The 26,132-nt window shown below is 51.2% G+C and overlaps 1 protein-coding gene across 2 annotated transcripts in view; it reads left to right on the forward strand.

Annotated features, from left to right (window-relative positions):
• PRKCB (protein kinase C beta) overlaps nucleotides 1–26,132 on the forward strand; it is a 129,509-nt gene that overhangs the window by 37,192 nt on the left and 66,185 nt on the right. For both annotated transcript variants that reach the window (XM_056334964.1, XM_056334963.1), the window contains exon 3: nucleotides 14,425–14,507. In XM_056334964.1, coding sequence (XP_056190939.1) covers nucleotides 14,425–14,507 — 83 coding nt within the window. The remainder of the gene's footprint in view (nucleotides 1–14,424; nucleotides 14,508–26,132) is intronic.

The following is a 26,132-nucleotide window of genomic DNA, read 5'->3' on the forward strand; positions in this document are numbered from 1 at the left end:
AATGCTTGCCATTTGTAGAAAAGGCTCCCTAATCCACTCGCCTTAGCAAGGTGTCCCTGTTTCCAGGCAGGTGCCCAACTGTATGGTTGCTCATCCATGGCTTCTGGTGCACTATCGAGGCTTATGTGACACCAGGTCCTTTAGGCAGATAAACCCATAACATTCCTGAAACAGATCTATGCAGATCCCGTTGCCCTCATGGGACTGAGTAGCAGCTGCCCATGCGGATCCTGCTGAGGTTCATGAAGGGAACTTGGAGAAACCAGCCCACACCTCCCTCCAGCAGCTGTGGGAGCCTCCTGATCCTCTCCGTGCAGTCTGACACCCTGTTACTCCCATCAGGCTAATCCTGGGTCTGTGGTGTTTGAAAGACATCTTTTGAGAAACTGTCACTAATTTTAAATCCCAGCTGCGAGAGCATCGCTGGAGGTTACCCTGGTTATGTCAGACAAGCCTGACAAAGCTGCTGCTGGGGTGAGCATCTTGAAATGCTGGGGGGGTGGAGGGACAAAAAAAACCGGTTGTGGTCAAATGCAGGGAATTTAAAATAACCATCTCATTGACCTGGGGGAGACGGACCGATGGTGGAAAGGGAAAGTGGGTACTGAGGCTGGAGTGGCTTTTCACTTGACGTGAAAAAATGTTGTAACGGTGCTTACCATGGGTGGAGAGAGCGGTGCAAGGGGCTGGTGCCCGCTGTGCCAGGCAGCACCAGCGCTGGGAGAGCCAGGTGGGCACAAGGCTTCAGCAGAGCTAGAACTGGGGTGAGAGGGAACAAGCTGGAGGAGGTGGTGGGATGTGGACGTGTGGCAGTGGCACGCCAGGTGATGTATGCGCTGTGAACTGTTTAAATACTGAAAGATCCTTTACCAGCCTGGTGTCCCTGAAGCCTTCTTGCTTATTTGGAAGTGAAGGTAGTGTTGTCTGCGCATTTCTACTTAATGACCCTGGTCTCTGCTTTTGGAAATAAGACAGTGTTCAGAATACTGAAATTTCAGGGGCGGGGGGGAATGTGAGGAAGAAAATGGGAGTGAAGTTCCCCTCTGTCTTGGAGATAAGTGGCAAAATTAAGCTTTAACTGAGTTACATTATTAGCACTTTGGGGACTGGGTTTTTATCTTCCTTGAGTGGGATTAATACTCTATTATACAAAGTAATGTCTTCAAAGCAAGTTAGCAGCCATCTTCTAGGGCTCTGGGATGCAAGCTTAATAATTGGGATGATGGTGAGTTATCTGTGCCTGGGACTACCCTCTCCTTAATGTTTGACTTGTTCTCTGGGCAGGACCGATCCTGCAGGGATACCTTTCCATATTTCTACCTCCTTTCATGAGGCTGACCTGGAGTTTCAATTACAATATTAAATTACCAGGTCACCAGAGTCGAAGTAGGCTGCCAAGTTTTTAATGATCTTCTCTTTCTTGTCATGTGCGGCTTGGTGTGGCTTCTTTTTTTTTTTTTTTTTCCAAAGCCTCCTTTCTATCTATGCACTTTTAATTGAAACCATCTGTAATTTAACACATCACAACAGCAAGCCTGAGGAGCAAGTGAGTGGCGAGTTGTGTAACTGGTGCAGGCGAGGCAGGGTTTTAAGAGGACTCGGCATTCATCCTCCAGGGACTGCAGCAGCTTTCTGCTGTCTTCCAGCGCCTTCGTAAGAAATCCAGAACTAATTGCCAAGACTGTTTAATCTGGTCCCTCGGGGCTTTGATTAATCACAGAGTACTTATTTTTCATCTCTTGCTGGTGGAGGTGCTGAAGGTGTCGTTGGGGGCTGGGACAGGTCCTGAAGCTGTTGCGCGGGTGTTTGTGAGCAGCGCTGGCTGCAGGCACTGGGGTGTACCTGGGATGTCCCGAAGGACCCAGACCCTGTCCCCTTGCAAAGGGACCAGACTTGGAGGGGGCTGCAGCAGTAGTTCCCTCGATGCTGCCTGACCCTCCTTGTCTAGGGTAGAAGCTGGGTTTGCCCATCAGTCCTGCATCTTGAGAAGCCTCTCCTCAGCCTGGCCTGGGTCAGCACGGGCTGCTCTTTCTCTGGTGCCTGTGGTCCCCAGAGGAGCTGTGGAAATGTTCGTGTCCCCGCTTGCCTTGACTGTCACAGGATGCTTCTGCAGTCCAGTCCGGGAGCTGGGGCCATCCCGCTGCAGCCCAGCGCTGTCCCTCTCGCCGTCTGAGGCGGTGACGAACTTCTCTGCGTGCTGTGTCACGAGGCTTGTAATTAGGGCTTTTAAGAAGCAGGTTAGAGGGGATGTTAACATGGAAAGAAACAAATTCCAACTTGAAAAATTACCTCTTAGTGTTTCTGCAGCATGTCACCTGGCTATAATTAAAGATTAGGGAATAGCACGTTTCCCTGCTGTTCATTCAGGATGTCTGTTGGGGCTGGTGTGTGGGCAGCCCTTGCGGCTGGTGTGGTCCCCCCCCGGTCCTGTGCGTGGGTCTCTGCAACGGCACCTGGCACAGGCAAAAGGAGCAGAGAAAAAGGTGTCTGTAGCTCCTGAGCGCTTCGTGCAGGGAAACATATTGGTGGCTTCGTTCTCGTTGCTTTCAACTTCTCTGCTGGCCCCATCCGCATCCCGGGAGGGAGCTGAGCTTGGGGAGCAGGGGAGCGGTTCGGCGTGTGGCCGCCCTCGTTGCAGCGCTGGGGCTGCAGCTCCGCTGGCTGCAGGCAGCCCCTGGACGGGCTCCCACCGGTGAGCTGCTCTGCCGGGGGCTTTTGCTGGTCTCGTAGTGGCAGGCTCTGTGGTGGGGCTTGGCTGCGTACCCAACCCCCCTGCCTGCGCAGCTGGTGCAGAGCAAGGAGCAGTTCTGGGGGGGGGGGTCTTTGGATGCTGGGGCACTCAGCTCGCTGCTCCCAAGTGGTTTTTTTTGGCCCAAGCAGTCTGGAGAGGAACCAGGAGCTGGACTCTTGCCCTGTCCTGGGTGGAGGGACCAACCCTCTGCCGTGCCCGTGGGCGCTGGGCCAGCAAGGGCCACAGAAGCGGGGTCGTGGTGCCCACACTGCTTCCCAGAGCAGCATCTCTGCCCAGGCAGCCCCCGTCCTTGCAGCCTGCATGTGGCTTTAGGTGTTTCTTTGGCACGTGGGGGGAAAATGAAGATCTTTTCCCTGATCTAAGCTCTAATGCTGTCATCGTCCCCTTCCCCACCCACACCCATTACATTGCCGTGGATGATTGATGTTCCTCATCCCGCCTGGCTTCAATACATTCATTGTCATGCAGAGGATGTTGTCAATCCATTGCTGGTATTTCATATAAGAGCTGCAGACTTTTTTGAATGTTTTGTTCATACGTACTCAAATCCTTCTAAAAGTGCATGGCTGGGCTCAAAATATTTAACCCCCTTAAAAAAAATATTAAAGATACCTCTTTTTAGAAGTAAACAGCAGAGTAGCCTTCCTCCGCCTGCTCTTCAGCGCAGCTGCTGTGGGCTGCTTCTGCATGTTGGACACTGCAGGCACTGGATTCACTTGATTTTTGTTGACAAGGTCTTATCCAGAGAAGCCACAAATGCCAGTTGTACCCCTCAGCTTTAGCACCTGAATGCCGCTGTGGCTTGGCGTTGTAGGGTGATATTCCCCAGTCCTGGGCTGGGATCTGAGCAGGGGAGGCATCTGACCCTACATCATCTATAGGGTCTCTCTGCCCCCCAGATACAAAGGGAGCAGTTAAGGTTTCCTCTTAGAATTCTGCAAAGCTGTATTTGCTTTGTATTTTTGTATTCTTTGTATTTCCTTGAGTTCAGGAGTGGATGTGCAATTCCCTGGGGGAGCAATGGGTGCTGCTGCAGCTATCCAGGGACCTTGCCGAGGGTCAGAGCTGCGGCGTGGGGACCGTGGACAGCTGAGCATGCTTTGAATTCCTGCTTTGCCCACTGCACCCCCTTCCTCCCGAGGGCTGAGGGTGGGTGCCAGCACCGGGGGTTGGTGCAGAACTTGTGTTGGATTGTGCTCAGTTCACCTGGCGCTTGAGCATGGGAAAGTGGAGGAGCTCAAAGAGTGAACAAGTCATGACAGGCTTACAAGGAAACGACATAGATAAGATAGCCACGCAGTGAGCGCAGGGTACGTGGGAGGGATGGAGGATAGTTACGCTGCTGCCTGGATGTGTTGAGAGCTCTCTGGAGCATCCTGCCTGTGCTGCAGCAGTGTGGGCAGTGGTGTGGTGAGGGGCATGGGCCGCAGAGTCTTGTCTGCCAGACTGGTCTTGGAAATTAGGTGGCTGCCATGCTGAGCCATGGGTGGGACATGCTGTGGAAATGTGCATGAGCAGCAGAGCGTGGAGACAGCACAAGCTGAAAGGTTCAGTCATCCATGAACTGCAGGAGAAGAGGGGAGGAGGAGATGATGGTGTCTGCAGGAACCTCCCAAAATACGCAGCCTGAGGCAAGGTGAGGAGCAGCCCAGATCCTGCCTGTGAAACCCCTCAGCACCTGAATGCATTTTCCTCCCCATCCCGGGGCATCTGTAACATGGGAATGTTCCTGTGGAATCCTCAAACATGTAATTCATGGAGGTGTCAGGGATGGGGTAGAGTTGGGCTGGCAGAGCCTGGGCTCTTGCCCAGCTTTGGAGGCTGTGGCAAGCCCTGCTGCTGGTGCTGGAGCCTGGTGTGAGCTGGGTTCTGCTGCCGGTTGTTCCTGCTGGGAAGTGCCTCCTTCCCTGGGCCCTGGTGGTGCTGGGGGTCTCAGTGGGGCTCACCGAGCTGCTGCTGGCACTGCTGTGTCCCACCGACACTGCCGGCAGAGCCGCAGCCACTGCTCAGTGCGTTGTGCTGCCCAGGAGCGAGCATGGGGCTAAATTATTCAGTCTGAAAGTGAATCTCTGTTACAGCTTGGTATGGGAGAAAATGCTGATGAAGTATTTAAATTCTGAGCTGGGACGAGGCTCTCTAATGTAAAATTAATGTCTTTCTGTCTCTGGAAATAGCCACCAGCGCTGGTGTGGGTGTGCGGAGCGGCGGGCACTGCCGGCTGGTCAGCATCACCAGCTCTGGGAGACGGGCCCCTGAGAGGGGCTCTTCCTGCAGGATCCTGGATCTCTTCAGACACGGCCTTGTTCGAAAGCTAACGTTCCCCTTCTCCTCCTCCCAAACATCAAGCAAGCAGAAGAGACATGGGTCAGTTTTCTTGGAGAACTGGGGAGTCTCCATGTAGAGTAAATGGGAAGTGTGTGCAAACAGCCAGCGTTGGTACTGGACGTACGGGCAGACAAGGAGCCCAGAGAAAGAGGGCTGTTTCAGCCTGCCCTTCCCTGACGGGGATTTGCCCAAAAGAGAGGGTTCCTGCTCTTCAGGCACGTAATCCCCATTGCCGAGCTCCTTGCCTGGAAGGCTCAGCACTTTCTGCGGCAGCAGGGGAGGGCCCTGGGGGGCCAGGAGGAGCAGGAGCATCCCCTTCTCCCTGCCAAAAGGGGAGATGGCATCAGCTAAGGGGATGCTCGGTGGGGAGTAACACGTGGAGCCTGTGGCAGGCCCTGATTCTGCACATGTTTGTGTCTGTGCTCCATCCCTTTCCCGAAGCCAGCCTGGGATGAGTGATGGTGGGTGAAAGCCCTGCCTGTTGTGTAGGGTCCTAGGTGGTCCCCGCTTCGGGAACCACTGGTGGAGTTGCCAGGGAGCAGAATGGACAGTGCCAATTGTTTTTATAATGACTGGGAGATTGTGTAAATTTAAAAAAAAAATATATATATCCTGTTGCTTTCACTTCAGAAATACCAGGAAATAGTTTTATCTTCCTGGCACTGAATGACAGCTTTCTCAGCACTAATTTTCAAGGCCGGGCCTCTTCAAATCTGTAATGAAGGTTTCTTTGTACCATTAGCACAGAATTAACTGGTAGGAAGAAGAATTGCTATCTTGGATTGAAAGTCTTTGTAGCGGTTCAGGCAATCAGTCTCCTACAGAAGTAAGGCTGGCGAGACCTTGCAGCAGAGAATCCTGCTGTCTTGTGTGCTGTCCTTTCTTCTTTTTCCTCCTTAAGGAAAATGGCTTTTGCTTTCTGTGAGCCATTGACCATGCAGAAATGCCTTTTAAAGGCACTCCTGCGCCCCTCTCTCTTTCACTTGGATCAGTGGCATCTCCCTGTGTTCCCCAGGAGCCTCTGTTGCCTCCAGTAACCGTCCTGCCGCCCCGATGCTGCGGTGCAGACCACCTTGCCGGGGCTCTGCAGTGCAAACTGCCAGACCCCATGTCCTCCGTGGGGCGAGGGGGGCTCCATCCTTCCCTGGGGTTGCTCCTTGGGCAGGCATGGACTGAATGAGGAGGGGGCAAGGTTTTTGTGTCTTGTGTTAAGCAGGCTTAACCACACACCGCCAGTGCATCAGCCTGGGCTTGCCGTGACCCCCACCATTCGGTCCCCAGAGCGGTTCCTGGCATGCTTCCCTAGAGGAGCATCGCTGTCCAGAAATCCCGGAGCGCGCTTGTTTTCGCTGTGTTTCCCTGGAGCAGACAGTGGGAAAACTGCTGAAGCCATGAGGAGCTGAAGGTATTTGTTGTGTTGCAAGAACTCCAGAAGGCTTTTAACCAAAGCTGGGGATTAAATCCTAATAGCACAAATTTTAGCTCAGCTTCTCCCTATGTGCTGTAAGTGATTAAAAGCTGTAAAATGCTGTCAGAAATTCAGGACTTCCCCTCCTGAAAACCTTCTTTCCCCTTATTTTATGATTACCATGCTTCATTGACTTCGTTTGATGTAGTGAGTCTTATTTTTTTACATGGGAATGGAAAATTGTGGGCAATTGCTGGCTGCAGTGCGTTTCAGTACATCATCGGGCAAAGCTGTGTCAATGCATCTGACCCCATGGGATTGCCTGGCGTAGGTGGATCAACACAAAGCTCCTTTAAAAATATTTTTTTTTTCTCTGGTTATTTTGTTTTCTCCACTTCTGATAATCCGAATTCCAAGCTGTTTCCTAAATCTCTTGTTATTTAGGAAATGAGAATTTCCACAGGTTGTAAGGGAGCAGCTACGCACTAAGATATGCTCAAAATAATCTTCGAGCTTCACAATATTAGAACCATCTGCTAAATCACAGCTCTGTCAGCTCTCTGGGGAGGTTTTAACTCCTCCCTAGGTTTGATTTTTTTTTTTTTTTTTTTTAAATGAATCTTGCTTGAACCTTCTTCTGTCTCTGTTAATTCTCCATCTGTCTGCCTTATTTGACATACTGTTCCTGCTGCCCCCAGACCTCTCCCTGGCCTGGTGGAGGTGGATGGAGGGCTTCCCTTCAGCGGGAATGTTCCTGGAAAGGATGTACTTGGGGGGGGAGCCGTGAGAGGGCTTCCCTGAATTATTAATTTTGTGAAGGGCTCGGGGTGGGGAAATTGATTTAGCCCCTTCAGAACATCAGGACGAGGAGTTCATGCAATGAAATTAGAGCAACAAATGGAGATCAAATAAAAGGCAGTGCTGCTTTGTGCAGCGTGGAGTTGCTAGGCAGGGTTCATTCCTGCAGGAAGGCATTTGTCACAGGGTCTGGGTTTTTGAGGAGGGCTGGATACCTTCCTGCCAGCTAACGATGTTTCGTGTGGGAGATGAGGCTAATCAGATCTCATGTGGCAGGCTCCAACCTGATAGCATGCAGGGGTCAGGAAATGATTTATTGTCTTGAGCCAGCCTTACTGTGCTTGCCAGGGATGTTATGTTGTAGGTTTGTGCTCTCCTGGCATTTTTAAGCCCTTGGCTGTGGGCTAGTGCCAGGGCCCCATGTAGGTGACCAACAGCTTGTGTCAAGGTTGCTGCATCTCAGAGGCAGGTTTGGGGCTCTCCTGGCTTTTCTGGGCTGTGTGCTTTCCCTTCAGCATCCGTGACCCTTTGCATTCATCCCACTCTTTTCATGGAGTGGATCCATGCAGTGTGGCCAGGGTACAGGGCAAGGCAGTTTTCCCTCTGGAGTGTGCTTCTAGCATCCCACAAACCTGATCTAGAGCAAGGTCAAAGTACGCTGGAAAAATGGGGACCCAAAAGACGCCCAGAAACCTGTGCTGAGCAGGACCAGCTGCTGCATCAGACAAACGTGTGTCCTGGCAGTAACAGCACAAGCAGAGACACAGCTCCAGCGCTTGGATCTGCTGTGCTGCAGTCCGGGACAGGCTCAGCAGTCTCGGACACTTGAAGTCTGCAAATAAAACCATAACCCTGAGACTTTTCTGGGCTTTCATATTCTTAGCAATACCTGTGCTAGTGTTGGGATGGCTCCCTGGGTAGCCTGATGCCAGTATAAGGAGCTTATAGCTTTGATAAAGGGCTTTTCCTGGGCAGAAGCCACTGAACTGGGAAGGATTTTGTATTCTAAGAGCAAATCTTTCAGCATTGTTGTCTCTTCGGGCAAACTGCCCAGCTGTCTGCTTTTGGGAAAGCTTCTGAATGGAGATGGAGCATGCGAGGTGAGCTGTGGTGCATATGGTGGGGGAAAACTCTTTTGCATTTGTTTACATTCTGTAAACAGAAGAAAAGAAAATACTCTGAAGGAGAAGATGCCTGTGCGGGCGACATGCAGCAAACAGGCACTGTTTGCTGTGAACAAACCTGGTGGGACAAAGGTGGCAATACCTGCCTTGCTCATCAGTGGGGGGAGGCAGCGTGGCCAGGGCTGCTCCTGCGCCTCCCTGGGCTGCGTGAGAGCGGAGCAGAGCCCTGGGCTATCGGCTGTGGGAGCCCCTTGCACAGGTGGCTTCAGCCTCATGGGCTGGGGCTGCTCCCTGCACTGGGTGGGCAGGAACAGGGGGGACCATGCTCCTGCGCAGCCCCCAAGAGCATGGGGTGGACAAGCATCTCCCCGCCCAGGGCTGTCAGCTGCCCAGCCTGTCCTGGCAAGCCTGGAGTGGCATAAATGCCATGGTGTCTTTTCCTGTCTTCTCTGACAAATAACTTTTTGCTGCTTTTGCTGGGAGTGTCGAGGGGCCTCTCCATTCCCGCAGGACTGCCTACACCATAGCGATGCGCTGCAGTGGCTGCAAGAAAAATCCTTATTAGTGTCTCTGGCTGGTGCCTTACTAAGATGCTTGTGGTGGGTCGCTGTATGTTAAGCAGTCCCCACGCTGATAACTTGGCATGCCAGAGCCCTGCGCAGCCCTCTGACACGTGTGCTGGGAGCTGCCTGTTCCCATCAGCTCTCCCACACGTCGGGGTGATGCACCTTAAAACCTGCCAGGCTGCTCCCAGAGCAGCTTCACGCTGCTGGAAGCACCTGCTCTTCTCCCATTGTACTTTGGCTAGTGTCAAGGTCTGTCCTCTCCTATTTTTTTAATTTCACTGAGGATTTTATTATTCTCTTCGTCCTGTTGACCACACAGGACAACTGCTGGGGTTCAGGCTCAGGGCAAGACCATGCCCTACAAAGCAGCACGCACAGCAGCTGTGGGGCAGGCAGTGCTGGAGGGAAGCAATCTCCAAGATCAGCATTCAGTTTGCAGCTCATCTTGGTCACCAGCCGTGGGTCTGCAGTGACAAAAGTCCTGATTCTGCCCAGCTTCTTGCAGCAATATTTCCATGCGGTGCAGTGAAGTGCTGGATTTGTCCCTCCTGCCGTTGCTGAGGACTTACCAGGGGCTTCTGTCTGCTGCAGCAATTTGCAGCACTGTTCCAAAACATGCAAACATATGACTGCTCCCGACCGCATGCTGTTGGATAAAGCTTTAATTCGCTGGCCTGTGTCCCTGGGTTCAGCAGCTTGCTTTGGCTGGCTGTCAGCAGCCTGGAGGTGATGGGTGTCCTGCCCACTACTGAGCTGCACTGGCAGCCCTCGCTTCCCCAGGGTCCTGTCCTGTGCAGGGGGTGCAGCCGCACACGTGCTCTGCAACGTTCGTACTCTTGGAACAAGTTTTGAGGAGGCAGTTCTGGTTGGCAGGTTCTGTGAACAAACTGCTTTAGGGTTTGTCTTGAGGATTTTTCAGCAGCGGTTTAGCCCAAGAAGCCATTTGAGTATGTATTTAAATATATATGTTTTTAAGCAACAACATTAACATTTTCTGGTTTTTCATCATTCAAAATAAGGCTAGTTCTTAGGGGCTGAAAATGCCCTGCTGCTATTGGGGTTTCTTTGCTCTATAAACAAGCCTTCTAGGAGCCCTTTCTTCCTGAAACTGTGTTGGGATCTCAGGGAATGGGGGCGTGTGACCTTGCCCTGACACTTTAGTGCGAATCTCCCCTGATCTGAGGAACTCTGCTGGGACTGCTGTTGAAAATGTGTGTTCCAGCGAGTCTGGTAAGCCTGTGGAGAGAGGCTGAGCTCCAGGACTCTGCCCCTTGTCTTTTGTAGGGTTTCATGTCCTTCGCTTCCCCCAAGACACACGACTCCCCAGGTACCTACAGTGGAGATTGCTCTAAAAAAGAATTTGGGGCCAGCAATCATTCTTGCATTATGTAATAAATAAACATTAACCTTTACCATTTGTTTTCTTGTACGTAAATGACTCGGGATGTTTTGCAGCTCACCACTGGGATTTGATAACTTTATTATCCATATAATAAGATTTACAAATTGACTGTCTAATTAGCAACCTGGAAAAGCTGCTGCTTGTGCTATAGTTTCTAAACTGACAAAGATACAGGCTTAAAATGCTTAAGTGTGATGAAGCCAGGAGTGTCACAGCAGTGCTCGTCCCAGCAGACTGGCTGTGCCCAGATGCGTAGCTGCCTGTTGTGGTACCATGCTCGTGGGGAGCCGGAGCCTGGCTCCTGCTCGGCAGGATGGAGAGCGAGCAATCTATTCCCAGTGTAATGTGCTGGATTAGTCACGGGAGGGAAGATCTACTAAATCTTCTCACATCTGTTGGGTAGGATGCACAGTTAGGAGTTAAGGCAGGATTACTGGTATAAGCTCCTGTACCCATTTAATTCTATTGGCTTGTCTTGTTGTGTGGATTGAGTATTCGCCTAAGCGTGCATGAAATGCTTGAATGGGTCTTTCCAATGCTTGCAGAGCTTCCTTCAAAGTGTTGGATGCAAAGCCCGCACCACTGCAATCAGCAGAGAGCCTCTCATTTGCTTTGGATGTCTAGGGAAGTGTTATGCTTCACCATCTCCCAATGGATTGTCTTTACAGTCTATGTTAACATTGATTGTTGGAGGACCTGCTATTCTTGCTAAGTATTCAGTCACCACAAAGGTGACTTACAGTGATTTGGCTGTCATTTGCTTAATTGAGCTGTAATATGAAAGTCTGGAACACGTGGCAATTATTTTTCCACTTGCAGAGAAAATACTGAATTTCCAGTGTATTCCTTACCTCCTGCCCTCTCAGGACAGATGTATTACTGTATGTATTCAACATGGTCTTTAATAATTCAGCTTTTCAATGAAATCTTAAAAGAATATGGGGGAGAGGCTGCAATGAAAGTTTGGGGTGGTTTTGAGCTTCTTGGACATTGGCCTTCTAGTCTCTCTTGCCACTAGAAATGGGCATTTCACCTTTTCTGCAAGTGAGAATGTAGGATGAATGTGTTCTATTGTAGTTTCTTTGGAGGGGTGAGAGCAAGCAGCTCACCCAGGGCTGGTTTCGCTTGCTCCAGTCATCCTCTCCCAGTCCTGTGTTCTCCTTTCCCTTGCTTCTTCAACTTCCTCCCTTGTTTCTCCCTCTCACCTAACTTCTGCCTGACACATTAAATGTGTCATGAGCAGAGTATAGAAAGCCACTGCAGGTTCCTGTGTGCGGCAGAACTTAAGAGTTTGTTTTTTAAAAATTTTTAATCAAATACACATGAAACCCACAGTGCTGCTGATGTGCTGCATCTGCTGGCCATGCGGTGCAGACCGCAGGGAGTGATGCATCCCTGTTAATGCGCTGGCAGAGCAGGGCACGGTCCTGTCCGCCTGGCACAGAGGGGATCGGGGCGTTGCTTTTGAAACCAAAGTACTGCAGCTTTTGGTGAGGGCAAAAATAGCAAGGCCAGGTTTCTGAATTTCTATAAAGTCAAACTGGCAGCTTGCCCTTGCCCTGTTTGGGGGAGGTGCATGTGGGAAGTAAAGCAATGAGCACGCACAGAAGTAGCTACGGTGGTGAAGCCACCATTACAAGGGATAGAAATGAACCTTTTTTTCAATCCTTACCCTACCTCGAGCGCTCCGTGTGCTGGTAGCCGCCCTTGGGACGGCTGCTTTCCTCTGCCTGCTCCTGAATTGCAGGAAATGTGTCGTTGCGCCCAGCGCTGCATAGGTGGGGTGAGCCCAGCCGGACGGGGGCTGCGGGCAGGGCTGGCGTCCTGTGGGTGCTGGCAGCAATGCCTTGTGTTCAGAAGGGGTTTCCCTTCGGAGAGACTGGCAATAGTTCCGTTCTCCAAAGACCTGCGGAGCAGAGCCTGGCCCATGTGTGGAAGCATCCCTGGATGTGTCCAGCCAGCAGGATGCTGGGTGCCAGGCGAGGGCGGGAGGACAGCTGCTGCCAGCACCTGGTTCACACCACATAAAGCAGAACTAGGCAGTCTCTGGCGACCTAGTGTCACTGGTGGGAAGACCAGCACAGCCAACTCCTGCTTTTTTTTTTTCCCATAGCTTGTCATCCCAAAGGCAGGAAGGTTATTTTCCCCAAGCAGGAAGAGATATTGCTGTCCCCAAAGTGCAAAAGCTTCTCGGGACCTGGGGAAGCACCAAAGGACCTGCTTTTCTTTGTTACCTACTCTTCAGAGTCAGGTTTGTGTCCAACAGCCTGTTTACATATGGCATGGAGGAATGCTGGATGTTCAGCCCAGTAGCAGTCTTGTTTGTTCTGTTGAACTGAAATTATTCAGGCTCTGCTGGGAACTTCTCACCGCAGCCTGTGTGCTGGCATCGGAGTGTAACCTCCTGACAGCGCCCGTGCTCCAGCATGTCGCGGAGCTGTATTGAGTTTATACACACATTTCAGGACAAATCTTTACTAATAGAGTTCTGATTTCTTCCTTCCTGCTTCCCAGATGCTTCTGTCTCTGTATACAAATGACAGAGGCGGTGAACAATGTTTTTAAAAAATGTTTATTTGTTAGACTCAGAAAAGCAAGGGGGAGGTCCTATAACGAGAGAGTTTTTGGCAGCTCTAAAACCTTCTGTGTTTCTTTGTGAAACAAAGAAAAATATGGAAAGGAAAATCAAAGCTGGATGTAGCAGGGCACAATAAGGAGATTGTGAGTTTAATGTCAAATGTCACTTGCCTTTTCCTTGTTCCTTAGGAAAAGTCCAATATTGATGCAACTGAAAACTGCTTTGTTTTTGCACTGCTCCATCAGTTGTATGTGCTCAGTTTCTCTGAACTCCAGTAGGCTGCATCTCATCTTCCAGTTTGTCTTCTATTTAGTGTAATTATGGCTCTTGGGGCAAGGATGTGGCAATGAGAACCCTGAACGGAGCTGAGCCTGGTGCCCAGGTTCCCCCCCGGACAAAGGCAGCCTTTGTGCAGCTTTGCTTTGTTCACAAAAACGGCACTTGTTGCCTTTGCTCCGTTCCTGCCTGGGTTCCCTTCGTGTGTGGTGGTGCCTCTCGGAGCAGAGGTCCCATCCCTGGGGACGAGGCGCAGTGCGGCTGCGGTGTGGAGCGCAGCTGAAGCTGGGGGGGCTGGCACCCAGCAGGAGGGGACGTGGGGTGCGAGGTGGTGCCTCTGTTCCCCAGGCCTGGGGCACCCCAGCTTCTCACAGCAGTAACGTCACCTCCAGCTGCAGGATGAGGTAGGCTGAGACCCTCAGAGAAGGACCTGTGCTGTCAGTTGACGTTATCTGCAGTGCCAAGTGGCCTTTTTTAAGGTTTATCGCTGAAAGTAGGGTGCTTATTTGGTATTTAGGGGAAAAGATTAGCCTTTAAGTACAGCGCTTTGACTGCACGGACTGCTGGCAGCTTCTGATTAGCGTGTGGTTTAAGGGATGCGGATCTAGCTCTGGGTACTTAACTTGGAAGTCTGGGTGGTGGCACGTTGGGATTAATTTTCCTGCGCTGTTCCCAGAAAGGGTGACTTTGTCATCAACATGCGTGCATGAGGAAGATGTACGTGTCTTCTGGTCTGGCAAACGGAGGCTGTGGAGTTGCTGAAGAAAAGCAGAGCTGTGGGAGGAAAATTGCCCACCTGTTCCATCGGTACAATCTTCCATTTTTGGACACGTGCACTTTTCAGTTCAGATACCCGCAAATGCCAGATTCTCCCTCTTTTTATAGATGGCAGTGACCTCAAAGCGTGTGCAACGAGTGACAATGAGCTCAAAGCGAACATAAGGGTTCCCAGCCCTCCTTTGACGTTCGCTCAGCGTTTTGCTTCTGCTTAGTTTTACTGAAACGGCTGGTCCAGTTGACAGTATTCGATAAGTAAACCTGTGGCAGATTTTTAAACCTTAAAGAAATGCTTGAGCCCTGGATGACTGTTTTCATAGATTAGACATAATAGCTTTTTATGTTTTCTTAAACTCTGGATTCCTGTGGTGCCCATCCCTTCAAGTACCCTGACACTGTCACTGTTTTCTCTTTGCAGTTTGCTGCTTTGTTGTGCACAAGCGGTGCCATGAGTTCGTTACCTTCTCCTGCCCCGGCGCTGATAAAGGCCCTGCCTCCGATGTAAGTACCTGGTCCAGTGCCCTGCCTGAAGGTACAGCACGGTGTTTCCTGGATCTTATTGTTTCCCAGCAATTTGGAGGAGATGTTCCTCCAGGTTTCTTGGCTGATGACACTTCTGTGTTGTTATTTCATGGACATCTCTAATTGTTTTTCATGGATCTGGGGGCTCTCATAGTTTTGAGACACCTAAAACACTTCCAGATCACCCAGTAACTTGTTCGCCCTGATGTGCTGGCAGCGTACAGGCATACAGCGGTGTGTGTTTGGGGCTGAACGTGCAGCCTTGCCCCGGCTCCCTCTTGTTCCTTGAGTCACAGCCTCAGATTCCCTACCCGTAAAATGATGTTTCCAGGTTCTGCTGCCTGAACTGAGGTTTTAGGCTTGGGGTTCACTAGAGTGCATGAAGCACTAAGTGCTAAAAAACTGCTTTAAGATTTTGGCCAGTGTGCCCTCAGCTGAAGACGACACTCTCTTTGGCAGGGCTGGGTTCAAGGTCTTGATCAATTCCTTTTGTCACAAGTGAAATACCTGAAAGATTTAGCTGTTGTTTAACAGATGCCCACTGTGTTGCTAAACCAGAGTCAGCCCCGGGGGAAGTGCCAGCCCTCGTTCCTCCTCAGCTCATCACTTTTTCCAAAGGCATCAATGCCCTGCATCGTTATTTCCATGTCAGTCCTGCATTGCCCCGTGGTGGTTCGGTGTTACCTGGTGTCGGGGCTCTCCGCCACTCGCCTGCAGCATCCCTGCTCCTCACCCTGGGGGCTTTCTCATAAGAGCAGACACAGGTTTTTTTTTTTTTTTCAAGCCTGTTCCATATCATCTTGCAGGTTTAATTAAACAGATATGTATGTTTGGTCTTCTCAAGGAGAAAAAATAAACCAGCAAACCTGCAGGCATGTTTTATGCTTGCTCGTGGTTTGCATCGTCAGTGTTGCTGTGTTTGCTTAAACTCCTTTGGAAAACACAGGACTGACTGGACAGCATCATCAAGGACAACAGAATTACTCAGAAATACCGGTCTAGGTGTGGCTTATGGAAAACAATATTGCCATTCTTTAAAAAAACAAGAAAACCACCCAAACGCCTGCTAACTAATTCCCCATCCTTATTTTCACAAGGACTTAATTTCCTGGTGAATCCCTGGGTTTTCGGGGGCGAGTGAGAGCTGGAGCAGCAGAGTGGAGCTGGCTTGGGCTCCCCAGCACAGTTCTGCCAGCACCTTTTAGGTCTGTCTGGCAGTTTTTGCGTTTTACCGTGGAAACTGGCTAATTTGGGGAACTGCTAGGAGGAAAGAGATTGAATTGGGGAAACGACAGTGCACCACAACTCTCACCCTTAAAAATAGAACCAGTGGGAGCAGGCGGCGTAACAGGCAGCTGAAGGTGGAGGCTTAACACGCGTTGTCAGTCGCCCGGCCCGCGGCGGGGCTGTGTGCCATGCTTGTCATACTGGGAGCTCTGGGGAGGGGCGGGAGGCACGGGGGGTGTCAGCCCCTTTTGGGCACGGTGTTGGGCTGTGGGGGACGTGGAGGGGAAGGGCTGGGCATGGGTCACAGTGGTCTGGGATCCTTTGCCACAAGTGTGTTTCTGTTCCAGCCAAAGGGCAGACTTGCTGGCTTCCCCTTTTGCCTGGTTTCTCCTCCTGTATTGTACTGGGCTTGGAGAATTTCTGGTTTGGATTGGAGAGATCTGGCTGGGCTTTGGTCCCAAAAAAACTGCTGGGCAACCCCACGGCAGAGCTGCTGGGTACCCCAGGCAGGGGCATGGGGTGGGATGGTACCTGACTGACACACCCCCCACACCCCCCCCCCATTCCCAGAGCTACCCTTGAACCGGGTCACTGCTCTGGCTCTAGCAAAGCAGTGACTCTATCCCAGTGCCCAGCTTGTGGCTGATCAATGCACCTGCCTCTGCAAAACCCCGTTTTGACCCTGACCTCCTGATGCTGGATTTCTTGGGGCACATGTTCTTGCAGCTCCACAGGGTGGTGCCTCCAGCATGCTGAAGCCTACCTGACAGCCCTCCTCCACCTGCAGAGAGGATGCTTGGCAGAGTGTTGGTTTTAATGAGCTGGTGATGGAGCTTTTGGCTGGTTCCAGCTGTCTGAGCTGCCCTGGTAGGTGTCTTCCAGCTCAGTGCCGCAGCTGCCTGGGTCCTGCTCCTGTGTGCTGCCTTGTGGCTGCTGGGCATGCTGTGGGAGCAGCCCCCAGAACGGGGCATTTAAGACAGGGGCTTGCGTGTGGTTTGATAAGCCCAGTTTTATTTCCACTTCACACTGGAAGTCAAGGTGTTACCTGGATTTTTAAATCTCCCCTCCCTGGGCATCATGTTCCTCATCGAAGACTTTCTTCTCCATAGAGGTTACTGCTAATTGTGGTGTACCGGTGGCTGTTGAACCTTAAAATCAGTTAGTGTGGGGGGAAAGGGGATGCTGTAGAGATGCCAGCCCAAAAGAGACTAATGCATCCACGAGTACTCTGGTCCTGCACCTGTACTCAGGCTGTGGGGGCCCTGTGTGAACACCCTGACCCCCAAGTAGTTGGTGGGGATTGTTCCTGGGCCTGGGTTATGGCTGTATGCGGCAGCCAGGTGTCTGCAGCTCTGTCCTGCACCGCCTTCGTGGGAGCAGCCATGGCACTGATGGCCCTTTCTGCAGCTGTACAGCAGCCCCGGGGGAAGGTGGCAGGGTGGCACTGGTGTGGGGCTGCAAGACATGAGCCCTTGAAGCCCTTGCAGTGCCTGGAGCAAGCAGGGTCTTCCAGTGGAGGTGTGGGCAGGAGCTGCTGCCTGCTTGCTGCGCTGCCTACAGGGAGCAAGGCATGGGTGGTCGAGGGCAGGACTCCATCACTCTGCTGGCAGGATGGGGTTTGGTTGTGATGAAAGCATCCCTCTTTCTCCATCTCTGAACGCTTTGGGCATTGCCAAAGGGGCACAGTCGGGATCCGTTGCAGGGGAGCAGCGGTGAGGTCTGCGTGCGAGCGTGTGTGCGCACCGGAGTGTGTCCCAGCACACACGTCTGGAGCAGGTTGCTCAGGAGGGTAGAGCTGTGTGAGAGGGAAGCTAGGGCTTCCCACTGCTTGCCTTTGTGCCCCTGGGGTTTTTGTCTTTTTTTTTTTTTTTTTTTGGGGGGGGGTGTGTGTGTGCAATTTCACTCACTGCCTCTGCAGCAGGCGCCTGCTGAAGCAGAGTGAAGAGAACTGGCAAAGGCATGGAGCAGTGAGGTAAGGGTGGCAGGAGAGCACTCCCCTGAGAGTTGAGTTCAGCCATCCAGGCAAGCTGTAATGAGCTTGCACACATGTGTCTGTGTCCCTCTGCACAGTGCCAGTGCTCAGGGTGGCAGAGCCCCTGTCACCCACACTGCCCACCCTGTGCCCGCTGGGCAGCGAGGCATCTGTTGGGCTCGCTCCACTGTGCAGCCAGCAGTGCTGGAGGTTTTATGACCTTTGCTGCTAAGTAATGTCATGCTGTGAGATTCCTTCTGGCCATGTGGATTTAGCTCTGACATGCTTTCTCTCCTGTTCTGTCATTTAAAAAACATAAAGAAAATGGCACGGAGACCCACTCACAAGTCTAGCACCCTGCAGACTTTGTTCAGTCTATGAGGTATATGTCATATATCCAAAAATATGCATGTATAGATAGGTGCTTAGATATTTGTGTGTACAGAGGTGAAATCTGACAGTGCTGCCTTAGGTGCGAACTAGCTGGAGGAGGAGCTCGCTGTGGGTGCCCCTGGGGCAGCAGAGCTGGGAACCTTCCCTGCTGTGGTGCAGAAACAGCAGAAAGGTGCCGGCAAAGGTGGCTGTGGGGATGGAAATGCTGAAACCACTTAACCTTGCTCAAGGAAAATGAGGTTTCGCAGGGGGAGAGCAGGGAAGGCTGTGATGAAGGTGCCACCTCCGGAGCTTTGCTCAGGCGCTGGGCAGCCTGCCCGCCCAGGCACCGCTTTCTCATCCTTGCTCATCATCCGGACGGCAGCTCGCAGCCAGCAGGAAAGGCAGCAGGTCCTGGGGAGATGCTTCGCCTGTTTCTGTGTGAAGTTTTGGCCGAAGGTGGCTGTAATGCTTTTCTTTTTCTCCCCACCAGTCCTGTCCGTGCTGGGGCAAGCAAGGAGCAGTGAGGAGCCCTTGGGCAGCCTGATCCCACTCCCTTGGCCCCGGGTCTCTCCCGCGCCGGTCTCCTCCTGCCCCATGGCTGTCTGGCTGTAGGTTACTGCGGGCAGCCTCTGCCTGAGAAGGGCGAGGTCTAAATTAAATCTAAGTTGTCACATTTTAAGAGGTGCTGCTTGATCAAGGGCCTTTCCACATCCCCTCGTATCAAGTTCTCTGTTGCTTGCTATTACTGCTGGGTGACGATTGCCACTGGCTCATCGGGCAGGCAGGTAGAAGCTGCCCGGTTGGTGTGAGTTAACTTTTAAATAGACTATTTCTGAAAATGAAGAGAGCAATGCGGATGCCTGGGACTTAAAGCACGGAGCAAAAATAGCCCTTTTTGTACCTGGGTTTCTTTTGCTATTTAGCAAAGCCCTCGGGTTTGTGCTCCTGCATGACTGTCAGCCAGGGTGTAATTGGGGGATGCATGCAGGGCAAACCTCGTTCCTTTTGCACTGTCAGTCAGGCTTCTTAGAGCAGTGTAATCCTTAAGGAGCTTTGAATTGGGAGATGGAAAACTGCTTCAGCAAACAGCAATGCCCTGCCTACTTTGGGAATGAGCTGAGGACAGGGGCTTCATTTTGAAGTGATACAAAGCTTGTGTTTTCCTCTGCTCTGTTGTTGCTAATAACCACAGCATGAATCCAGAATGACCTATAATTAAGTCAACCTAGCATCTAGGCTGTAATGACTATAGCTCTGCGGTTTTTTTCATTTGGTGCAGTAATCTGGTGACTGTCTTTCCTTTAACAAATATCAATATCCAATGAAATCTTGCAGAAATAATGAGTTTAATGTATTGCATTGGTTTTAAGCCTTACAGTGTGTTCATCCTTACAGCAAGCCACGTGATTTTGCTGAGCTGGAAGAGAAGGGATTCATTCAGTGAGATGGCATCCAGTGAGATGGCATCCCCGGGCTTGGCATCTGCAGGGGCAGTGCAGAGCAGCGGCTGGGGCTGCAAAGGAGAGATGCTGCAGTTCCACCCAGCTCCCAGCCGGGGCTGGAGCTGTTAATTCCAGCTGACTGCTGCTTTTCATCCTCAGAGATGCTCTAATCTAGTATGCTAGCTGTGAAACCCAGGGAAAAATATTAAAAGAAAAAAAATATTCCAACTTTGTTCCTTGATCTCTGCATCTTGTAGTACTAATAGTTCTGTGAGAATCGAGGAGAAAACCACTTTATATCCTGTAAAGTGCTTATGGTATATATGGATGCTTAATTCTAAACACCTGAGTAATAGTAGTTACTTAACTTCAGACAGAATAGTTTTATTTAAGTATGTTCTTAAGTGCTTATGGGATGGTGGTTTGTGCACATATCAAGCAGATAATCCTGGGGGAGGCTGACATTTTCAGAACATAAAATAGCTGGAGAGCAGTGAAATGTTAGTCATAGAGTCATAGGGCGGTCGGTTTGAGTTGGAAGGGACCTGCAAGACCACCTAGTTCCAACCCTGCCATGGGCAGGAACACCCCCCACCAGCCCAGGGTGCCCCCAGACCCGTCCAGCCTGGCCCTGAGCACTGCCAGGGATAGGGCAGCCTGTGCCAGCGCCTCGCCGCCCTCACAGGGAGTTTCTTCCTTACATCTAATCAGATCTACCCTCTTTGTCAAAGTCTCTTTCTGTTACTGTCAACTAGTCCTGCTTGAGAGCACTTTCTGTTCGATCTGATTGTTTGAACCTCCTTGAGGAAGCAAGACTGTGTGTTTGACCTTGGGTAGCCTATCGAATAGTGATCTTCTGTCTAGGAGAGGAGGACTAATTGTATGGTGATGATAGGGACTCTAAGAAAAAAAAAAAACGACGACGAAAACAACCACCAAACCATTAATTCTCTTCTCGCAACAGAAAATGAAGCTGTAGCTATAAATGCTGGTACTGAAGACACAGAGACTGCTTTCATGCTAGATTGCTTTTTAGGTTTTTGATGACTGAAGATGTGATAGTGGGTCAGTGTTTTGGGCAGTGGCATTGCTGAGGACAGCGTGTCTTACACAGCACTGGCTAGCTGAGGGCAGAGGCCTTTTTACATTTGACTTTTGTGACTTGGTCCAAATGTGTGCTGTGCTGGTGCTGAGGGCTGCATGCTCACCTGCCCCACATCACTGGCCTAGGCTCCCACGACTGCCAGGGCATGCATTCCTCCAAAACCTCTGAGCTTCACTGTAGCTTTCACATTAATGTGCCAGCAGGTTGGGTGCTCTCTCCAGCATCCCCGAAGTTGAGGTCTGGTGAGCTGTTCTGGAGAGGATGGCCAGTCCAGCCCCACTGGTTCCAGTGTTAAACTCTGCCATTTTTCATTACAAGCTCTGACGCTTCTGTGCTCTCCTGTTCACTGGAGGCAGAGCTGGTGTGACCGTTCAAGCTGAAGCTTTCTCAAATATGGCAAGGTCTTCAGGAGCTGAAGTCAGGCATGTGTAATGTAATGCAGTCGGCAAACCTAATTATAGTCAGAGCTATTAGTAGAATGCATGATTATTTAAATTGTAGACAAAATAATCATTAAAATGACCTTCTTTGCATTATCCTGTTAAAGGTCATCTAATCAGGATGCATTAATAAATATCGGAGTTGCTCTAGGAAGGTAACAGGCCAATGTAGCGTCATTTCAAGTTTGTATTTAATTTTCCCACCGTTTGAAGCTCTAGGGCAGGATTTCACGGCTGCACCTTTGGTCTTTCTGCACTCTGTTTGCTGGAGGCAAAATCATTTCATCTTTGTCTTGGGCTCCTCCTTTCTCAAAAAGCTCCAGACGTTTGTGTTTGTACTGAAGCAAGTATTGCTGCCACTCTCTTAGAAATAAAGAAGTTTCATTGGGTGCTGGTCACAGGTGTCAGAAAACTCTTTGCTGTGTCAGCACATGGTCGTTACCCCCTTATGCACAGCATCACCAGATCCCAGCTGACGCTTGTAGCAGGATGCAAAGAAGTTTGCTCCGTTTTCCCAAATTTAGTTTCTTCTCTAGAGTGTTTGGTCAAACATGGGCTGGCAACAATTAGCAAGGAGATGTCAGCAGCAGAACAAATGAAGGTGCCACGTGTGTTACCTGAAAATTAGCAGCTCCTTCAAGTTTCTCCTTTCTGGGGTTATCTCCAGTGGGAAGGGATACCTGCTCCTGGGTAGTTCCTTTATGTAGGATAGCATCGTGGGTTTGAGGGTGGAGGTGGGATGCGCAGCCTTCCCTTCTTCCAGATGTGCCCATCCTGAACATGCCAAGCACCCTCTTGCCCAGAGCCTGTCTCCTCACATCCCTGGTACCTCTGGGATGCCCCAGGTCTGGTGCATAAGCAGATCTTCACAGCCTTGCTGCAACTTGCTGCTTTCTTTTGTCTTGCTAATTAACTTCTCTAGCTCTCATGGTGTGCCATCTGCCCCTTGCACGAGGGCACATGCTTGCTGCTCCTGCCGGCACTGTCAGCACAGGCAGCTGGTGACAGTTCCCGTGGGATGAAGATGTATCTGCCTTGCTCCCTCCCAGCACCTTCTGGTGCTTCCCTGGCTCTGCCGGAGCCCAGCTCCTTCTCCTGCCAGCCTGCACATGTCTTCAGCCCTGTAATTGAAAAGCTCTTCTCTCATTTTCCCGGCACGTCTGGTTGTGCCTCTGGTTAAGGGAGGGGATTTGGAGAGGGTGGTTGGGTCAGTGGCCTGCCCCTGGCTCTGGAGACCTGGTGCATGGGTCCGAGCTAGGTTCTGCGAAGTGCAGCTGTTGGGAGGGCAGTGAGGTGGGTGGTGCAGCCTCTGCCCACCCAGGTGACACTGGTGAGGGGGTCTAGAAAGATGGTGTCCTGCAGGCAGGAGGTGTTTTGGGGGGTCTTTGTGCCATTTTGGGCAACCCGGAGGGTGCAAAGGAGAGCGCTGTGGGAGCCCCATTCTCATGGAGAGGTTATGCTATAATAAAATGATTCTCAAGGCATGTGAAAGATAACAAACAGTTCTATGTGATGCTGAGATACTAATGCTGCTCAGGGAAAAAAAAGCTGACTTTGCCTTTTCTTATTTTTGCTGCTTAGTAAGAGTGTATTTTATTTGGTATTGGCAGCAGCAAGAGAAGAATAACTGTCATCCGTATCCCTCTGCAGTTGTCTGACTAGCAGATGAGATCTTTTATCAATAAAAATATATTAACTTGCTGGAAACTGTCAAGGGCAAGTTTTATCTGTGGCTATGTGTTTGACATGGAAGCAGCCCAAGCGGCGATGCTCGTGCCCATGGACATGTTTGCTGCTGGTGTGCTGGCTGTGCTCAGGGACCGCTTGCCCTTCCCCACCAAGGGCTGGGCAGAGGAGCTGCCTGCATCCCGCTGCCTGTGCTGTGATGCCTTCAGGCCCTGTGCTCTGTGGGGTTTTCTGTGGCTGCAATACTGTGAGCAACAGGAAAAATATTGTTGGTACCGTTTACTGGTGCAGCAGTGTCAAATTATCTTTAAAGCGTGGCCTGCTGAAGCAGGCTTGCAAGGAGTTACAATATTGGTAGAAAAGATGTTCCAGTGATGGAGCCCCTGACTTTTGCCGTCTTGCCTTGAGCAGTACCTGTGTTTTGCTCTCGTGCATAACCTTCTTTCAGGGGCACCTCTGTGGTTTATCATAGCCCTCTTCGTTGAAACAAAGATCCATCGCTCTTGTTCACTTGTTACTTGGTTTTTGCTGGGACTTGGAACTATTTCTCACCAAAGGTGTCGTTCCAGCCCTGTGCAGGTGTGTGGGAAGATGCAGGAGCTATGTGCTGGAGCAGCAGCTCCCGAACAGGACAGGGCAGGGGGGCACTGCCACAAACCCGGCCTTGCTGAGAGCACACGGTCCCCTCCCTGGTGGCTGCCATTGTCTCCAGTTCACCTTTCCCTCCCCTCCCCCCACCTCCTGGCTTCAGTTCAACCCGGAGCTGTCGTCTTCTCATCCCTGACCCAGCCTCTTGCGAACCGTTATTTCCTCGAAGGGGAACCACAGGCTCTTCTCTCCAGTGTCACCTTTAGAGTTGCTGCCAGGCTGCTTCGAGTTGTTTCCTGTGGACCGGCGGGGATGTTCCCCAGGGGAAAAGTGGGAACAAAGTGTGAGATTTTTGGTGTTGTGTCCGCTGCCTGGGTTTCATTAGGTGCAGATGGTGAGCTGTGGCTGCGTGGTTTGCTCTGCTGTTAGGCTGCTTAAGTTGCTATGAAATTCATTTCAGCGTGGCCTTTTCACATGAACTATGTTAATGCTTCTTCAGAAGAGATAATTTAAAGCTTTCCTTGCAGTCAGGTGGGGAAAGCAGGGAGACGTGATCTTGAACCAAAGCTCTGTGGCTGTTCTGTGGAGTCCAGCAAGTGTTGTCGGTACAAAGGACTGAAATGGCACCAGCTGTAGGTGCAGGTCTGGCTGCCTGGGGCAGGGGGCTGTGGGGTGGGGGCTGCGGCGCTTTGTGCAGCGATGGGGCTGTGCTTGTGCAGGTCTATTTGCATAGAGAAGCAGAAGAAACTTCAGTACTCTTCATATTTTTACGAATACAATTTCTTCAGTTTTAGAAATTGAACCCAAGTGGGATGGACATGGTTTAAAAATGTTTTAGGGCTTGGGCTGCTGGGCCTGAGGATGGGTCTGGTCCATGCTCTTCCTCCCAGCTCCCTGCCCGAGGGAGAGGTGATGCTTGCGCTCCATCGGAGCTAGGCAAAGCTGAATTTAGTGCAGAAGTAAATAAATCCCCAGGCAGCATCTTTGCAACTCTGGGTATGACAGAGGGCTACTGCCCTTGCAGGACACAGACTTTGCATAAGAAAAAGCCGAAGCAAAACGTCCTTGCTTGCCAGTCAGTGCTGTCCTGCCCTGCTGCACTGCTCTCACACCGTGGCTTGCTGCGGTCTGATGAGCCCCTGCCCAGTGCCACCCTGACAGACCACTGCAAAAGAGCAAACAGATTCCTGGCTAGTGTGAGCAGCATGTAAATTGTCAGTCTGATCAATGCCACCAGCTGCCTGCCTGCACGTAATTGGTGAGTGGTGGCTCTTGCATCAGCATCTCCATCAGGGTTCAGTGGGAAAGCATACATTTCATCGATGCGGTCACTCAGCGAGCTCAGTGGTGGGTATGACCCTGAAGAAGAAAGACACAGGTAATTGCAGAGCCTGAATAGAAGTCTGGCTGTGCTGTGCTGAGTGCCTTGTAGGTCACGAGTTGATTACCCAGTTATGAATCAAATCTCTTGGATTCCTGGGAGAGCATGAGAGCTTGGGCTGCTGCCAGCTCGGGCCCACAGGCAGCCACTGTGCCCACGGTGGGACGGCTGGGGCCAGCTCAGGTATGAGCCACTAGAGCTGTGTGTGGTTCTGGGGGAAGCCAGTGGCTGTGGGATTTGCTCTGCAAGGCAGGGATGCAATATTGCACTGGCTCGTTTCAGACCAGAAGCCTGCTGTCAACTTGAGAAGCAGGAGTCGTCTCTCCGTCTGCCTCTGATGGGTCAGTGCTTGCAGGGTACCAGGTCAGAGTCAACAGCAGCTCCTCTCCTTCCCTGGTTTGCATCCTCGGGGCATGCACACATCCCTCCGCTGCTCGCTGCTGGAGGACGACAGATCTGTGGTGGTGCTTATTAGAAAGGTCAGAGCCACTCAGTGCAGTAAAACACTCCTAAAGGCATTTTTCAGTTCTGCTCCAAAGAAAGCTTTTTCTGCCCTGTTCTTCAGGGACGGCTCTGTGCTGGTAGGGTGGCGGAGGAGCGCTTTTTCTTTTCTTGGCAAACTTCTTTTTAACCATTCTTGTTTTAAGTCTCTCAGCATCTGCATACGCAGTGATCTCGTCATCCCTGTCTCTGGGACAAAAATAGTCTCTTTGTAAAACGATTTCAGCCTTGTTCGAAAATGATATCCAGAATTTGCAGTTTCTGGCACCTTCTAAAGCACCGGTCAAAGTGAGATGACCCACCCCGTCCTCCCTGGCAGCCAGGGAAGCAGCTCTGCCTCCCCACGCCTGGCTGCCTCCACCACCCGTGTACTCCTTGGGCTCAGGGTGCTGCATCTCTCCAGAACAGCCCCTCAGGGTGGGAGCAGAAGGTGAAGCCTGAAATGTCTCTGTGAGAGATTCAGCTCCCTGTGAGCGGGGGCCTGGGATGCTGAGCAGCCCCCCTGCCTGCTCGTGGGGCTGGTATGCTGAGGGAGTGATTTGGAAAACTGTGGCTGTTCCTGTGCCAGCATGGTCTTGCCGCCACAGCGCTGCTCGGTGCATGCTTTTCTTTTTTAGCTCTGTCTTTTTTAACTCTCAGATCCAGTGGGAATTTAACATCCTTCACATGAAGTGGAAATTGCCTCATTTTGCATTGAGCTTCTGTTTTTTTATGAATGACTAAAACTTTCATTTGCCTAAACAGGAATATCTGTATCTAGAAGGGAACACAGAAACTGGAACACTTGGGGGCAATTCCTCCCGTGTCACACACTGGGGTTTGGCTGGCATGGGGGGGTTCTGCTAGAATTGCCCCTGTGGCCCCCCTGCCGCTGCCCTCATCCTGCT

The sequence above is a fragment of the Falco biarmicus genome, chromosome 4 (assembly GCF_023638135.1).
Source record: "Falco biarmicus isolate bFalBia1 chromosome 4, bFalBia1.pri, whole genome shotgun sequence".
In the NCBI taxonomy this organism is placed as follows: Eukaryota; Metazoa; Chordata; class Aves; order Falconiformes; family Falconidae; genus Falco; species Falco biarmicus.